The sequence below is a fragment of the Formica exsecta genome, unplaced genomic scaffold (genome assembly GCF_003651465.1).
Source record: "Formica exsecta isolate Colony F162 unplaced genomic scaffold, ASM365146v1 scaffold21, whole genome shotgun sequence".
NCBI classification, from domain to species: domain Eukaryota; kingdom Metazoa; phylum Arthropoda; class Insecta; order Hymenoptera; family Formicidae; genus Formica; species Formica exsecta.
This window is the reverse complement of record NW_021849398.1, coordinates 299215-317679: the sequence shown is the minus strand read 5'-3', so window position 1 is coordinate 317679 and position 18465 is coordinate 299215. Positions and strand designations below refer to the sequence as shown.

Here is an 18465-nt window from a genome sequence, read left to right as displayed (position 1 = left end):
AGCGAGGCACCCCGGGTATCTATACGCGAGCTTTCATTTATAAAAATGCAAAAATGCAAAATTCTTCGTAATACTTGTGGATAGTTGCATCAGGTATATCTCATTTATATTAGAGAGAACTAAAACATTAATTTATGCTATTATGCTACGTGTAAAAACAGAATAAAGCATCGCAATACATATATTTATAAGAAAGAGATGTATGTATTCTATATGTTTATTATATGATATGTGTGTGTGTGTATTCTATAGATTCAACTATCCAGAAATATCAGGAAGAATTTTGCAGCTTTACTTTTTTATAAATGAAAGAGTGCTACGCTATATAATGTTGCACTCTGGAAAATTTAACGTCAAATACCTATCAAAAACCAGTATGGATAACTGCGAACAGTAATATAGGCATACGCACACAAGAATCTAGTATATTTGAATGCATTTGTTAAAGGAGTGTCATCATATAGTTATTCGTCATGCATCATATGACTACAGATAAATATAAATAACATTGGTGAAATGCAGTCTGTGTGTAAAGTTAATGCTTGTCTTATGAATAATTCATAAATATACATTTATTTTTCAGTGGAAGTAGAAGAATTTTTCAAGCTATTGATAAGATTTTGAAAAAGCCTGTGGCATCATATTTATTGCAAATCAACATATTATAGTTAATTCTTATTTCGATACGAATGCATTGCTTGCAATAGATGAAGCATGTTCTAGTATTGTTAATGAATATAATAGATTTGTTACGTTGTATTTTTCTATCTGTCGGAATGCTATTTGGTATATATATTTGACAGAAGAAATTTATTATTAAAACTGATATTATTCATTATTTTGTTCTTTTTAGTATCGATACAAGGATTGGTTTACAATAGACATGTTGTCGCAGACTTTGTCAAAATCTGAACAGTTTGAAAAATTTTTCTAGTTCCATTGAAAAATAAATGTATTTATAAATTTATTATAAAAATTTATAAATTATTAAAAAAAATAGATAGAAATAGAAATAAAATATAAATAGAAATTTATAAGACTTAATCGCACACACAGCCTGTTTCACCAATATTACTTATACCTATAATTGCATATGATGCATGACAAATAACTATATGATGACAATCCTTTGACAAATGCATTTGAATACACTGGATTTCTTTTTACATCTTTCGTTTTTGATATATAATCAAGATACAAGACGGATTAATCAAACAATTTATAGCATAGCACAAGCATATATAATAATATATTTTAATTTTAATGATAATAATTTTTTTAAAAAAAGAATGTACAAATAGATATTGTTCAATAGAAATCAAATCAATAAAAGGGTTGCTTTTTATAATTCAGAAATATGATAGATATATTAGTTTTATCTGACTGCTCGTAAACATATGTATAGTAGCAAAACATGTACATGACACATTAAAAAAAGAAAAAGAAATGATAACTGCTAAAAAATTACTTTTTTAAAAAAAAGTGAAAAAAAAGCGCCAAGTGCACGCGCATAAGCGTCTTTTACTATAAAAGAACTCTTATACAAAATAGTGTTATTTTAATTATTTTAATACAAAAACACTGTCACATCCAAACTAAAAAACTGTTTCACAAAATAGTTGTTTTAATTTTCTACAAAAATAATGTGATATATGATAAAAATATTGCGCCAAATAATAAAAATTTGTTACAAAATTTATTTATTATTATTTCTAATATTAAGAATTGTATCAAATTGCAATGTGATTAAAATAGTGGAACATATTTAAGTGAAAGAAATTTTTTATTAAGAAAACAAATTTCAGTATAAAATAACTTTTTAATTAGAGAAAAACTTGGCGCTGCAAAAAAAAAAAGGAATGATAACTGCTAAAAAATTACTTTTTAAAAAAAAAGTGAAAAAAAAGCGCCAATTGCACGCGCATAAGCGTCTTTTACTATAAAAGAACTCTTATACAAAATAGTGTTATTTTAATTATTTTAATACAAAAACACTGTCACATCCAAACTAAAAAACTGTTTCACAAAATAGTTGTTTTAATTTTCTACAAAAATAATGTGATATATGATAAAAATATTGCGCCAAATAATAAAAATTTATGTTACAAAATTTATTTATTATTATTTCTAATATTAAGAATTGTATCAAATTGCAATGTGATTAAAATAGTGGAACATATTTAAGTGAAAGAAATTTTTTATTAAGAAAACAAATTTCAGTATAAAATAACTTTTTAATTAGAGAAAAACTTGGCGCTGCTAAACTGAACATATGCTAATTAACGTATTATTTACATTTTGAATTTTTGCAGCGCCAAGTTTTTCTCTAATTAAAAAGTTATTTTATACTGAAATTTGTTTTCTTAATAAAAAATTTCTTTCACTTAAATATGTTCCACTATTTTAATCACATTGCAATTTGATACAATTCTTAATATTAGAAATAATAATAAATAAATTTTGTAACATAAATTTTTATTATTTGGCGCAATATTTTTATCATATATCACATTATTTTTGTAGAAAATTAAAACAACTATTTTGTGAAACAGTTTTTTAGTTTGGATGTGACAGTGTTTTTGTATTAAAATAATTAAAATAACACTATTTTGTATAAGAGTTCTTTTATAGTAAAAGACGCTTATGCGCGTGCCCTTGGCGCTTTTTTTCACTTTTTTTTAAAAAAGTAATTTTTTAGCAGTTATCGACTTTACGCTAATATAAAAATTATCACTACTTTATGTTATAATTTTTATTAATAATATGCAACATATATTATAAATTCTATATATTAAATATGCATGTATTAATATTACTAAATATATTTAATTTTTTTTTGCGAGGAGAACTTAATATGATATTCTTTACTACAACAAAATATACATACATCTTGAGAGCAATAAATTAAGAAAAGAATTTAAGACCAAAATAATAACGATTATAATTATGTTCATGTACTTTGCTTTTGTGGGCAAGCTAGTACCACTATACAAGCAATAAATTCTAAAACTGCAAAGGAATCATATTATTAATGCTTTTGCTTATCATTGCGATAATGAAACACTACTCCATCCAAAGAGAGAATAACATCGGGTCGGACAGAAACTCGTCCGTTTCGCGCAGATCTCCACCATCAGCAGATCAGCAACCATCTATATTTAAAATTGTCAGTCTTATATACCACTCATTGTCAGTTATATAGTTGACAGAGTGTCATAAGTGTCATTATATAATATTTACAGTGTTATTATATTTAATCATTTTATTCTACAACAATATATTGTGTATAATAATAGCCAAATTATTCATAAAGAGAGAGAATATTTAATTGGACATTTAAATATATTAACAATTAAGTTAAAACTCATCACGTCTAAAAAAAGTTTGAATTTAATGAAATTAATTTAAAGAACAAATATTATATTTTAAATAAATAATTAAATAAAATATAACAATAGAATCCAAATAATTTCAAATAAAGCAATAGAAAGTTCCAACAAAACAATTTATCGAATTAATCATTTCTTTATCTCTAGTGCACCGGATTCAGATTCATATAGTAGTGCGTGAAAAAATGCGGATGCCAAAAATAGTATTTTTTTGGTTGTTCTTTCCCTTTTTTGGTAAGAGCCATTTCATTATGTTCGAGCAATTGTTGAAAGGCTTATCCAGGAAGGGTCATCAAGTCGACGTGATCAGTTCCTTTCCATTGAAAAGACCTTATCCTAATTACACTGATATTGTGGAGCTTGTGCCGCCTCTAGTATTAGTTAACAATCTGTCGTATGAATACATGCAACAGTTGTTTAGAGGTAGTCCAGTGCATGCTGTTGCAACAGTGGCAGGCAATAATGTTTGCGAATATTTGGAAAATCCGGCGATTCAAGAGCTGGCGCGTAATCCACCGAAAGATCCACCTTATGACGCGGTGCTCATAGAAGTGAGTAAAAATCTTAGTATACAGCGTCAGGTTTTTCATTGGATTCATACAGATTTTTCTTATTATATTTATTCGTGAAAAAGAATATTAAAGTCTACTAAGAAAAATTAAAAATATTTTTTTATTAGCTTTAATTAGATTTAATTAGTTTTAATTTTTTGCAATAAAATATTATATCCGATGCATCTGATGATAAAAATATCTTTGTTGATTTTCTTTTATTTTTAATTTAATTTATGATTGGTCATAATAAAGATATACAAATAAAGATGGTAAAATATTAATATCTAAATCAAAGTATAAACTATAATGATAGGCCAATACCAGAGCCAACACAACAAACGTAAACCGTGCGAGAATGTATTAATTCGAAAGCTGAGTACAAATTGAAAAATTAAATTACAAAAAGAAATTACATTGACCAGACGTTTCGATCTTCACTTTGGGAACCTCCTTAGCAGCCCTATCCTGTAATTTTTAACGACAAATCCGCTATCGTTACGCATCGTTACGCAGCTATTTTCCGATATGTTTCAGCTGCGCAACGACGCGTAGCGATAACGACATCGTCGTTACGAAATTAGAGAATAGGCCTACAGTGGAACATAATATTAAGCCATACAATTTAAATTATTTTCCGTTTTATTATTAACATGGGTATTGTTTATATAACATAACGAATTTATTGATCTTATTCGTATCGACTTGCGATTACTTTTATATTTATGTTTACGTAACGACTTGCGATTACTTTTATATTTATGTTTACGTAACGACTTGCAATTACTTTTATATTTATGTTTACGTAACGACTTGCGATTACTTTTATATTTATGTTTACGTAACGACTTAATATTATGTTCCACTGAAGAGGATCCTAAAGCGGAGATCAAAACGTCTGATCAATGTAATTTTTTTTTTGTGATTTAATTTTTCAATTTATACTCATTGTCAACTTTCGGATTAATATACATTCTCACACGCTTTTATATCAGCTGTTTTGGTATTAACTTATCATTATATCTTATATTGATTTATATGTTTGAGCCTATGTCATTTTATTTTAATTAATATCCAAAAATCAAAGAAAAAGCAATGCATACAAGCGCCATTTAGAAAAATGTGAGTAAATGTATGAATTAGTAATGGAGTATTAATAGAGTCATTAAACATGTAATAGGATCATTAATCATGTAACAAAATGCAATAGATTATAATAGAATACAATGTGAATTGATAATAAAATCCTACACATGACTAAATAAATTATTTATATTAATAAAGCTAAAACAGCTGATAATTAAAAACTGCAATTAACAACTAAAATTTAAGAATGCTGAATTAAAACGAAATGTATTTTTTTCTTTTATTATTAAATATATATACACTCTTAGATAAGCTACTCTCACTTGCTTAAGGGGGCATACCCGTTTTGAACCTCGAAAAATGAGTACATTTTCCAGATTTTTTTGCAGCGCAACGACTCGATAAAAATTGTTAATTTTTTTACGATATTAATACAATATTATTAATTACTTAAAAAAAATCTTCAGCATAAAAAAATTGTTTTTTTGAAGTTATGGGAATATTTGCGGAGCTCCTTCAAATTTTAGGTGGCTGCACGCTGTGCATGAAAACGTTCGTAGATCATATCTGAAATAAAAAATCCAAGTTTTTTTTATTAAACATTGTTATAGCTATCCAAGCGTTTTTTTTTTAAATTTCAAAACATAAAAAAATAGTGGGGTGTTGAAAAAAAGTTTCGGTTTTTTTGAAAAAAAGTCCATCTTTTTTTATAACAAAAAAATGGGGAATCGGATTAAAAAACGGCTTCGTTGGCAGATGCGGAATCTTATTAGAAACTCGTATGTAAAATTTGAAGTCAATCCGTCGAACATAACCCGAGTTTTCATGCACACCGTGTATGAAAACATAAATCTGCAAATATTTGCATATCTTTAGAAAAAAAATTTTTTTTAGGTTGAAAATTTTTGTTTAGGTAGTTAATAATATTGTATTAATATTGTAAAAAAATTAAAAATTTTTATCAAGTTGCGCAGCAAAAAGGTCTAAAAATATGTACTCATTTTTCGAGGTTTCAAACGGGTATGTCCCTTTAAGAGCATGCATTTACGTTACTGAACCAATAATCATATATAAACAGCGTGCAAATATCAATATAAATAAATTTATCGTGTTTGTTCTTTTTTTATGTTATTCTTTTATGCTTTTTTTTTCTTGATGATATATGGAATGTAATAATATATTTTTTTTTAAATACAGCCGAAGATTTTTGTTATACTAGTCACGCATAAACTTCTCTTTTTGCTCAAGCTTATAATCATGTTTTCAATTAATAGCCAGTCATGCTTCTGATGTAAAAGATGAATTCTCTTGAACTTTTCTTAATTGCTGGTAATATGACACTTGTGAAGGCATTGATACAATGATGTATGCTACAACTATCATTAATAGCACAAGTCTGCATAATTGTGCGGACTGGAAAAAACGAATAGTTTCCTTTTCCTATAGTTTTTTGTGCGTTGAATCCAAATCCGCAAGACAAAATGGCCTATCACGTCAGTATTTCGAGAAAAACAGGGTTGAAATTCCCAAGAAACGTATTTTTTTACCATTTTTGAAAATTTGTAGCAAACAAACTCGACGTGCAAGAAACTTCAGACAGGACTCAAATAAAAGTTTGAACATTGTACTTTAATATAAAAATATCGAATCTTTTACCGCACGTACTATTGAACCTTAATAGAACGATTTATAAACACTTTTAATCTCATGTATTGAATCTATGATTAAAATTTTTACTATTTCATTTTTCTACTATCCATTTGAGTCTTGTCTAAAGTCTCTTGTATATCGGGTTCGTCTGCTACGAATTTTCGAAAATGGTAAACAATCCCGTTTTTCTCGAAAACCTGTGATAGGCTATTTTATTTTGTGGATTTGGATTCAGCGCACAAAAAATTATGTAAAAAAATATTCGTTTTTTCCAGACCGCAGAAAAAAAAATTATGCTGACCTGTGTAGTTTTCGATAATCACAAGTTATTTTACTTTGCATGTAATGTATAGAATTTTCTTACGTTTAAAGACAAAAAGTTTATTTATCAACAAATATTGATACATCAATTTTTTTGCAATGTGTAAGTCTCTCTGCTATTATCTACTAATAAGATTTACACAATAGACAAATTAGATATTAAATTGATTTAAGTGCTTCTCGTTTCTTTATCCAATTTTATTGTAAATCAAATAAAGACTTCAGAATCTTTTAAACGAAGTTTAAATGATTCTTTTTCTGTCTAAAAGTACACCAAAGCCAATGATAACCGTTTTAGTTAATAAATATGTATTACTTCAAATTATATGTAATGTTTTTTATACTTTGGCAAATATTTTAGATCAATTATTCTCACTAACAATATTCGCTAATTTATATTAATGTCACGAACTTTTACACTGATATCTCTTATATCATATGTTTTAAGATATGTGCTCCATGTTAGGTCTTTGGTGCTCATTGTTTCGGAATCTTCGCGCATTTGTGGAACATTCCTTTGATCGGGATCAGCACAACGTCACTGTACCCATGGATACCTCCACTGATCGCTCAACCAGAGAACTTGGCTTTCATACCGAACAATTGTTTGAGTTTTACTAGTCCCATGAATTTCTGGCAACGTTTGTACAATACGCTGCACACGCTCTATTCCAAGTTGTACTTTAATTATCTCACGAGAGTGCAGGACGAGATAATAAGAAAGCACTTTGGACATGACATGCCGAGCGTACGGGAAATAGAATCCAAAGTAGCATTGATCCTCATCAATTCTCACTTTACTCTAAATAGGATCCAGCCAAAGATACCTGCCGCTGTGGATGTGGGGGGACTGCATATCCAGGACGAAGGCTTAACGTTACGACCTGTAAGTCGACTCTTTCGATCTATATAAGAACCATTTTCACTTTTTCAATATGGCACATGAAGCGATTCGCGCAATCCGTAAGGGACAATTTAGTTTCTTGTAGTCACACTAATAATACTTGATAATATTTCATAAAAAACGCTTTAAAGAATCATCAATATGTAAATTTTTTTATGCAGTTTGCATATTGTGTGTTTGCATATTTGTAAATCTTTAAAGATCAAACCTTAAAAATCAATTCGTTGGCTTGTCATTAGTATTTTGAAAGAAATAAATAAAAAATCCAATATATCAATTTTGCAGTTTAAGAGGATGCCGGACCGTCCTGTTCTACCGGCCATAATAATTATACTTTGCAGACCACAATTTTTTTATTGATTACATGAAATAAGAAATCCTTTTCCATGATTTAAGTACACATCGAAACAAAGATGAGGCTTCACGAGTTTATGTTAAAAACGAAGAAAAGCTAAAAAATTATAGTTTTTTTACCGGCTTCTTGCGTCAGGTCGTAAAGCCCTGCGCACGATAGAGAAAATATTAGAAATAGGAATAAAATATTAAATATCAGGAGGAGCAATTTGGAATTATTTTACTTCAAACAAGGAAACGGAATGGATTAATTATTTCTAATTTTTATTTTGTTATTTCATTATGCGTTAATCCATTCCGTTCCGTTTGAAGTAAAATAATTCCAAATTGCTTTTCTTGATATTTAATATTTTATTCCTATTCCTAATATTTTCTCTATTGTGCGCAGGGCCTAACAATATTTGCTTAATATAATTATTATGGTCGGTAAAACAAGACGGTCTGGCATACTCTTAAAAAATTAATTTATCAGAGTTTAATAGAGAAATATATTTAGAGAAAGAAAGAGAGATTGAGATTGAGATTGAGAGAGAGAGAGAGAGAGAGAGAGGGAGAGAGAGATTGAGAGAAAGAGAGAGATTGAGAGAGAGAGAGAGAGAGAGAGAGGAAGAGAGAGAGAGAGAGAGAGAGTGTGTGTATAGAGATTTAATATATATAATTATGTAGAGTTTAATTAATTTTCAGATTGTTACAATACTTTATATCTTCATATATAGCATTACATTAATATTCATTAGCAAAATTATCAAAATAAATGATTAGCGCTGTAACAATAGTTCACGATTTACGATGTACGAAATAAATGTACAGTAAAAAAACTAATTAGCATCGCATAAAAGACAATAACAACATTCAATCGTATTGTACATAATTTTTCAACAATGGTTTTTTTTAAATTATGATTTATTTGTTGATATATAGATCTTTTTTGCGTGATACTGATGCATAGAAAGAATCATCGATGAATAATGACACGCGAAAAATGTATTAAACATAATAATTCTAATTCCATTTGATTCATATTACGAAATATTTTATAATAATCTATTTTCTTTAATAGCGAAAATATCATATGACCTGAATCTATTATCAGTTACTGATAACACAAATGATACGAGTTTAAGTTATAGAATATAAATTATATTTCTTTCTTTTAATTATTATCTATGAAAGATATAACATAAACGTATAGCGTAAACAAATGTATGTATATATATATATATATTTGTTTTGCATCAACAAATTTTTTCGCAGGATTTGGAAAAATGGATAAACGATAGTAAAGACGGTTTCGTCTACTTCACTTTTGGCTCTATGGTAATGATTGAGACGTTTCCACGCGAGTTCCTGAATATACTTTACGCTTCTTTAGGCAAAATAGCACCCGTGCGTGTTTTAATGAAGATACCGAATCCGGAGAAATTGCCACCCGGTTTACCCGAAAATGTTTACACATCTCCTTGGATGTCGCAAATTAAAATATTGAGTGAGTCATTATTTTATAGAAATTATAAAATTATCCAATATGTAAATACAATACTGCCGTAGAGCATCCTAAGATAAGAGCCTTCATCACTCATGGCGGACTCATGGGAACGCAGGAAGCGGTAGCATACGGTGTCCCAATGATCGGTATACCACTCTTTGCCGATCAGTTTATGAATATTGATGCATATGTTGCCAGAAACATTGCCGTGCAATTGGACTTCAAAAAAATGACAGAAAAAGACATGGACGCAGCCTTAAACGCAGTCTTATGGGATCCTATATATAAGTACTAGCACACAATCTGTTTCTAATTTCATAAAAACTAACATAATTTTTTTAAACAGAGAGAATATCTCTATGCATGTACAGATGTGATACATGCAGCTCATGATTTATATCTAATTAGTCTTAAATATGGTATAAATATTTGATTGTTATTTCAAATTTGCAAGTTCTTATCTTTCGCTTTCAACGATAAATTAGCTCTTAGCTTATACTTTTCTCATTATTTGTTTGTTTCAGAGAATCTGCTCGAAACTTGTCTCAAAAATTTCTCGATCGGCCGTTAAACGCGCTTGATACCGCTATTTTTTGGATCGAATATATTATTAAATACGGCAGCGACGTCTTGCGATCGCCTGCATTGGATTTGACTTGGTGGCAGTTATCTCTCGTCGATGTGTTTGCCTTTCTTCTACTTTGTATAGCAATTATTATTATTGCTATAGTATTTGTCGTGCGTTTCTTGTTGAAAATGATAAATAAAGATTATCAGAGTTCGTTGCATACAAAAAAAAGAAATTAATTAATCATATTATTTTTAGATAGATACATTTTGTTTTCTATTATTGATGCATTACGTATTTAAGAAAAAACAATTATATTTTTAATAAATACACTATCGAATAATAAATAGAGAATAAAGAAAGATTGTATTTTTTCTAAACTTATAATAAATTTTCTCTCTACAGTACATACGCATGAACGTTTATTATTTTTTTTTATCTATATTTATCTTTCTCTCTCTCTCTCTCTCTCTCTCTCTCTCTCTCTCTCTCTCTCTCTCTCTCTCTAACAATCATAAATCAAAAATCAAATATATACGATTTACGGGCAAGTACGCAGATATCTTGGATTTAAATTTTAACAATCGATAGTACTGACATGATAGCATATCTATAGAAAACTTTGACATTGATTTAACACGTGTTATTACTGATACTATGATATATTTTGCTGTAGATTATGTTATGCGATATTATTATAATCTTAATCTTGGCAGCATGATGTCATGCGATGGAAGATCCATATTGACCACGTGCATGACGGCGCGCTCTAATGTAATATAATTAATTATACATTGTATTTATATTTATATCTATTTGATTTTACTAATTACTAATAACAAGTATTTTAAATAAATCTTTTGAAACAATAACAAACGTTAATACATATCTTGTTGTATCGATATGCCCCATTCTGTTATGATACACTATAAGATTCCTTTTATTTAATAGAGAGTCATTTAACTCAATTAGAAAGGCATAGCGCGTGTTGATGCGCAAGATGTCATATAAAAGAACACTTGTTTAAGGCTATAAGAATATTCTCTCATAAAAAAAATTTACATTCGATTATTCTTTTTTTCTATTTGTGGATATTATAAAAATGCAAACAAATTTATCAAATAGAAATTAAAGAGAGAGAAGTTCTGTAAAAAAATCATATGTATAATGTTGTATTATATGTTTTACAACATGGTGGATGCGGACACACCTTGTCACAATTTTGCTGTAAAGGCATGCTCGGGTTTGCTGCAAACTTTGCATCATTTTGCTTGCTGGGTAGTGGATTGAGAAAGACATGGTCGCAGCCTTAAACGCGGTCCTATGGGATTCTGTATATAAGCAGTAACAAAATCTGCTTATTTTATATATCAATATAAATTGTTACATAAACTAGAATCTATTTATCTCTGCGTATGTAGATGTGCAGCTCATGATTTATACTTAATTACTTTTAAATTACTGTGCACGTGTCAAATGTTTAATCGTTATCTCGAATTTATAACTTCTTATCTCTCTATTTCAACGATAAACTTACGACCTTTTAGCTTGTAAGTTTCTCGACATTTATTTAAGTATTTCAGAGAAACTTATCAAAACCTATCTCGACGATCGGCTTTTAAACTTACTTTGCGCAACAGTTATTATCCTTGTTGTAATTTGTCGTGCGTTTTTTCTTAAAAATAATAAGTGGAAATTATTACGCATACATAAGTTTATTACATTCAAAAAAGACAATTAAGTATATTAATCCAAAAATAAGTACACTTTGCTATTTCTGTTTATTGGCAGTTTACGTAAAAAAACATAATTATATAACTCTTAGTAAAGATATTGAGACGTTGAGGAATACAAATTAAAAAGGTTTGTACATTTTATTAAATTAATTATGATAATGCCTATAAAATATTTTTTCCTAAGAAAATATTTATTAAATGTAATATAATTTTTTGACAGATCTTTCTTTATAGCTTAATCTTACGCAAAAGCATATATCGTTTATACAATGTTTCCTTTATATGAGTATACATATGCATATGTAAAATTTTAGCATTACATCAGGTAAATAAATACGTTTGCGTCTAAAATCTAGGAGTTTATGTATTTTCTTATTGTTATACGCTATTGCTCTGACCTCTCTTACTCCGATACTAAATAATATCGATTTCGATATCGATAAGTTCATTATACAAAACAATTCTAGCAAAAGATATCTATTACTATTATATATCGGATCTTTTTACATTATAAGAATTTCGAATATTCGAAAATGCAGCATAAAATATTTTAGCATAAGTTGAGTATATCGGCAACGAAATTATTTATAACGCTATCCATTATTTATAATTATTTCTGACAATTGCTCGGCCCTTCTCTCGCGACTTAGTATATGAACTCTATTAAAACCATTAATTACTTTCGGCAGCATTACGTTAAATCGAGAATTATGCGAGCACTCCTCTGTCCTCGTTTTAACACTCGTGAGTATTAAAAAAATATGTTACACGACAGTATAAATATACACCGCATCATTTTTATACTGGGGGCAGATATTGATTACCCGCTGGTAAGTTACTCTTCCGATAATCGTAACCATTATCGATAGTTTGTGCAGTTTCTAGATTAGTTTCGGACATTATCTGTTTCACCCAGGGAACGTCAATTGGAGAGAACGTCGCCACCTAAGATATATGCAAAAAATCCATAAAATGCTATGTAAAGATAATAGGATTATAACATATGAAAAATGAACAAATCAAGCGTAGAATAAAATATATCGCTCATAGTGCATATTAAATGTTGCATTCAAAAAGAAGCGATGACTTTTTCTACTGTCTCTATATAAGAAATATGATGATATTTCCCTATACAATGTATATATATATATATAATTTCGTTTAATATTAATAATTGAATTTGATGCGCACATTTTCACATATTCAAAATTATTATTTATTTAATATTTCATGAGAAATGTTACTATGCGCAACATTTCAAAAACTTTACAAAAAATAGTATTCAACCGCTAGTTCGTTTGTTTACCGCTATGCGACGCGCGAACTCGTATTTGAGATTTGGTCATGAGAATTATATAAAGCTTGCAAAGAGCAACTAACAGGAAATTAAAAATATAATTATTTTTTATCAGTTCAATTTTTCTGATGCAATCCCAACATAGGGAATTCAGATATTGGATTGTTTTGAAAATATTACACGACTCAAATCCGGAAGCCAAACCTAAAATATTCATGTACAGCACGAAAACCTCAAATATTAAAGAACGTGAACTATTTTTAGTATTAGATTTTTAGTATTGGCAGTAAATAACAGAACGCAATCTTAATTTATATTTAAATTTTAGAATTTGTTCCCCTTTTAACGTATGAAAAATATCCCTAACATATCCTATAGAAATCCTTAAGATGTTTCCACAGGATTCCACAGGATCTCCCTGGATTCTCCAGAGGCTAGTGTACGGCTATCATTTACTCTTCCTCAGGACATCCAGAGGAGATCCGAGAATTAAAATAGGATATCCTCAGGATATCCTACATGTATGTCCTGGATGCCCTTTGGACGTCCTAAGGACATCCTTGTGCTATCTGGGTATATATATATGTGTATATATTGTCGAATTATGATTTGAAATTAGTTTGCAGTTGGCACGTGACATATTATTATCTTGCAAACGCGACGAAAGAAAAACTGTCTCAAAAAATTGGCAGTAATGATACATACTTGATTTGTAGGCAAGCATCCAGTGTCTTGGCTGTAAATTCCGGCAATATGATATGCTCCATTGCCATCGTAGCAAGCCAATGGAGATCCGATGTCTGCTTGACACATGTTATTGTCGTTACGCGCTTTGCCACAGATTACGTTATGCGCGATGTTAATGTGAGACTCTGCACCCAAAACGCGATTTTGGCAAACGTCGTGCGACAGGAGATCCACGTCGACCATGTGCATAATGGCTCCAGCGTAATGTGCTAAATTCATACATTGCATTTGTGTATACTCATCTTCTGCTAAGTAAATCTCTAAAGAGACTTACTTTTCAAGTGATAGAAACGTAAATATGTACCTTGTAATATTGATTTACCCCATCCCGTCACTATGCATTGCGATTCTTGCACTTGATAGTCGTCAGGTAGGCACAACGTATTGATGTGTAAATTAAAAGTCGTGGGGTGTTCCAGGAGTAATATTGCGGTATCATTGCTGGACAGTCCCTGCACGTAGCCAGGATGATATTTAATCGTTCGTACTGGGATGATTTCGAACGGGAGTGGTTCCTCGTATTTAAGTTCGTAACCCAATTTCCATTCTCCCAGTTTCACAGACAATTCATTCGGTGAAAATCTGAATGTAGTTCAAATCCCCAATTACAAGTTTTCTTTTTTAGAAAATATTCAATTGATGACAAGAAAAACATGAGTTTATTTTACCTATTTACGCAACTGGCAGCTGTTAGAACGACGTCTGACGATATGAGCGCGCCGGAACACAAAATTTTACGTTCCTCTGACCACAGGACCATCACTTGCCATGGGATCTCACCGAAAGCCGCATCGGTTATTCTGAAGCCGGGTGGACGTTGGCCCTTTTAGCATACAAAAATACAAATAAAATTTTAATTATAAGTAGAATTTCTTAATTCTCGAATCACTCATGTATATATATCCTTCCATAAAAATAGCATTTGCGCAAATTGTACTCGACTCTTCAATTTTCACGTTAAATATCAAAGACCATAATGTACAAATACTTTTTTAACAACATTACTTTAGTAGATTATTTCGCACAACAATTATGATGTTGAAAATTCCATTTTGTCGGATACTCACGTAATTTCTTACTCCGCATGGATTATTCGGCAATTGCGGCACGACGGTAATGATATCCTGATTGCTCGGAATGTCGTACGGATTTTTGATGAAGGGCACGGGTGTGCTGATCGGCACTATAGGAACCTGGGTCGGAATCGGTACATGCTGCGGCGTTAGGTCAGAATGGTCCGGCACCAGAGGCACGACGTTCGTGGGTTGCGAATGCTCGTGTTGCGGCGCCGGCGGTTTGGGACTCGTCTTGATAGGTGATTGCGTGACCGGCTTTTTTGGCGGTCGCACCGTTGCAATGTTCAGAAACGTTGGAAAGCCCTGCTCGTCGAAACCACCTGTATAGTTGGCTGGTAGATTGCCCGTCGGCCATGGGTCTACGTAATTCGGATCACGGCAACACTTGCCGACCACCCCGGTCTCTGAATTTCTGCAGCTCTGCAAAACGAGCGATTCGCCCAATCGCGTATCCGATTACTCTCTTTTTTTATAGAAGAGATTATATTCTTTTTAAACTTTTATTTCTTTTATTTTTATTTTGTCGATTGGGAAAAGTTTCTATTATTAGTAAAAGAAATTAATTTCGAAAGAGCGTTTCCTTTCAATCATCCTTTCTTGCGATTGTTAAAACTGTTTTCTTTTAGCATTATATGCGAATATGATTAAGCCGTATCTTACGGTTAGCGGAACACGTCGCAGAAGCTGCTTGCTGGAAAGCGCGACTGGTTCCGGGCTAATTACTCCTTCCAATGTACAGTACTGCTCTTCCACGCAGAGCAACGCAGCCGCGCATCCTGCTTGAACCGGAAACTGGAAGACCGCAGAATTGGAATTCGTAGGAGCTGACTTGAGTGGAGGAAAAACTGGTTCGCTAGCACTAGCATCGCCTGTATACGCAATATCAATTTACATTAATACAAATAGATATAATAGTATAACATAATGCGATGCAGCGTTCTTCCAATTCTTGTATAATATATGTTATTTTTATAGCTCTAACAGAAAACTACGGAAAATTATACACACGTCGAGGAATAAACTGATATATTATTGTGTACCTGTTTGATACTGTTCTTGTTGATTTGTATCGGCAGCTATTTGATTGTAATCAATCGGTGCCTCTTCAGTCGGTTTTGTATCGCCGCGAAGCTGATTAGCATGATTAGCTGATTCAATCGCATGTCCATTGTTTGGCGCGGTTTGCAATTCAGCATCACTTCCCAATTCAGGCTTCAATTCAGCAACATCCGCCTGGTTATTTTCTCCGTACGGAACGTATCTCTGATCGTTCTCCAGAGTGGGTTCTGGATATCGATTATCTTTCAGTACCGTATTAATTTGGTCGTTGTCATATGGCGAGTTAGTCAAATCATATCGCACGGTGCAACATATTTCGTGGCTCAGCTTGCATTCTTGCACCTACATACGCATGAAATGTACAAGGATTATTAAATCAATATAAATTATATTTTACTTATCATACTGTTCTACATTGTACATGTATGTTAACAAAACGTGTTTTTTATGACCACCGTCAAATAAATGCGAGATCAAATTAGTAATCTCCTCGTCTTGAGAAATAAGGAATAATAAATAAAATTATCTTACTTGTACTGGCCGAATAAAGCCTTGCTTCAAGGGATGTACGTATCCGTCGATGCACAAGCTTTTGGCTACACAAATTTTATTTTGACCGTTGCAACTGATAGTGAAATCATCCACAGCATTAGGATAGGGCTGCAGCGTTTGATCGGAAGACTGATATACATAGTCGGGATTATATTGCTCTTGCGATTCTGATGATGCATGCGTTTCGTATCCTTCAAATGTGTCTGTATCGCAACGACATTGTAATAATACAATAAATTTTAATTTCTTATTAAAAGTACGTAAAATAACATATTTCACAAAATGGGGTCTTACTTTGCTGAGATTGATCCCAATTAAATTGCGCTTGACCAGTCTGTTGCGGAACAATGTTTTCTTTGTAAGTAGGAAAGACGGTGTTTTGAATTTGGGAAGCACGATTGTCACCATACCAGACAATTTGATCTTCTGAAATGTTGTTTAACTAAAGTACTTCTTTTTTTTTTACAGAGACTAACATTTTCTTTGCATTTTTTTCAAGTACTCGATTATAGAGTAAAAAAATTTGAATAGAATATAGATGTGTTTATTTAAAAAACATTAGATTTCCGATTTATATTTTTCATATAAAAAATATATATAATTAAATTATTAAACAGTTTAAAATTTATATTTTTATGTATTTTTAACAGAGATCGGAAAAAAGCCAAATATGTGTTACATAAATTCTGCATTTGTATATACTAACGTGTCTGCAATTGAGGTGACGAGGCTCCATAGGGGAGTCCACGTGTGTGCGTAGCTAACGCTACTATAAATAGTAGCATTTCTAGCCGTGGCCTCATCATGAAAATCTGTGGGAAAAAAATTAATGCGTTAAACGACTATATTATCATTTCTATATCTATGACGCGATGTATGTCTAGATGCACGAGTAAATAAATAAGCGGAAATTCCATTAACGTCAGCTTGATGTCTCGCGAGCCGCACAATGTTTACGAAAAAAAAAGAAAAGATTTTTGCATACCTCTCTGAAAGTGGCCAACCGGTTCTTCTCAAATACCTCGAATTCTATAAACGCTATAAAAAAGTTGTGTAAACTTTTGCTTGCTTTTCTTTAACATGCACGCAGTCGATGAATTATTTTAAGAAAGCGAAAAAGTAAAATTGTTTACGTAAGGATACTTTATTATAATTTTATTACACTCCCATTTGCCCGTTTTAGCAACTATCGGACGGTATGCAGAGAACAGAACGGCACTTTAGAACAACACTATAAGCTTCTAGTAAGAAATTGTGCGAAAGGATTATACGTGTGGATGACGTGTGAAAGAAGGCGAGTTGCATTATTTTTGTGTGTAGGAGTAATTCATTCATAGTGCATCTGCTTCTTCAGCGACACCGATGAGATAAAAATTTACACAGAAAGGTAACATACTACATAATGTTTTTCTCTTTTTTTTTCTTTGTACAGTTATACGGTTAATATAATCGATGTTAATAGAAAGATTACGGGCCTACGCGCTCTTGTACAAAAATAATTTAATCATTTAAATGTCACGGAGCTTCTTAGTGAGATTCCGTTTGGGATTCCATTTGATATTTCAGGTTTTTAATGAAAACTCTGCCTTTCTCTATTTCTCTATTGAAAGTTAATAATTGATATAAGCCGTAAGATTAGCATTTTGCGTCCGGTATATAAATTTATACACACACAGATATATATATATA

The 18465-nt window shown here is 31.0% G+C and overlaps 2 protein-coding genes and 1 long non-coding RNA gene across 4 annotated transcripts in view; 2 read left to right on the top strand and 1 right to left on the bottom strand.

Moving 5' to 3' along the window:
* The first annotated feature begins 3605 nt into the window (after nucleotides 1-3605).
* On the top strand, nucleotides 3606-10713 carry LOC115234905 (UDP-glucuronosyltransferase 2C1-like). The gene is made up of 5 exons (XM_029806297.1): nucleotides 3606-3940; nucleotides 7464-7883; nucleotides 9510-9741; nucleotides 9804-10029; nucleotides 10266-10713. The coding sequence occupies exons 1-5, from the start codon at nucleotides 3641-3643 to the stop codon at nucleotides 10546-10548; spliced, it is 1461 nt and encodes a 486-aa protein (XP_029662157.1). The 5' UTR covers nucleotides 3606-3640; the 3' UTR covers nucleotides 10549-10713.
* Nucleotides 10714-12215: 1502 nt separating this feature from the next.
* LOC115234904 overlaps nucleotides 12216-18465 on the bottom strand; it is a 21977-nt gene continuing 15727 nt past the window's right edge. Inside the window, exons 1-11 of one of the 2 annotated variants that reach the window (XM_029806296.1) lie at nucleotides 17762-17911; nucleotides 17483-17588; nucleotides 17071-17202; nucleotides 16756-16979; nucleotides 16206-16566; nucleotides 15826-16034; nucleotides 15157-15585; nucleotides 14758-14912; nucleotides 14394-14671; nucleotides 14048-14298; nucleotides 12216-12990 (exon numbers count right to left, since the gene is read on the bottom strand). In XM_029806296.1, coding sequence (XP_029662156.1) covers nucleotides 12844-12990; nucleotides 14048-14298; nucleotides 14394-14671; nucleotides 14758-14912; nucleotides 15157-15585; nucleotides 15826-16034; nucleotides 16206-16566; nucleotides 16756-16979; nucleotides 17071-17202; nucleotides 17483-17582 — 2286 coding nt within the window. In that variant the 5' untranslated portion in view covers nucleotides 17583-17588; nucleotides 17762-17911 and the 3' untranslated portion in view covers nucleotides 12216-12843. Of the gene's footprint in view, nucleotides 12991-14047; nucleotides 14299-14393; nucleotides 14672-14757; nucleotides 14913-15156; nucleotides 15586-15825; nucleotides 16035-16205; nucleotides 16567-16755; nucleotides 16980-17070; nucleotides 17203-17482; nucleotides 17589-17761; nucleotides 17912-18465 lie in introns of those variants that run through there. The other variant, XM_029806295.1, reaches the window with a different exon arrangement.
* Nucleotides 14332-14764, top strand: LOC115234906. The gene is made up of 3 exons (XR_003883961.1): nucleotides 14332-14381; nucleotides 14509-14615; nucleotides 14715-14764. It is a non-coding gene; the product is annotated as an uncharacterized LOC115234906 (long non-coding RNA).

Bases quoted from the DNA above. Each gene is read 5' to 3' on its own strand.
- LOC115234905 (XM_029806297.1), top strand. From the start codon at position 3,641: ATGTTCGAGCAATTGTTGAAAGGCTTATCCAGGAAGGGTCATCAAGTC. The intron at 7,884-9,509 runs GTAAGTCGACTC...ATTTTTTCGCAG, and splicing joins AAGGCTTAACGTTACGACCT to GATTTGGAAAAATGGATAAA. The intron at 10,030-10,265 runs GTACTAGCACAC...TGTTTGTTTCAG, and splicing joins TTATGGGATCCTATATATAA to AGAATCTGCTCGAAACTTGT.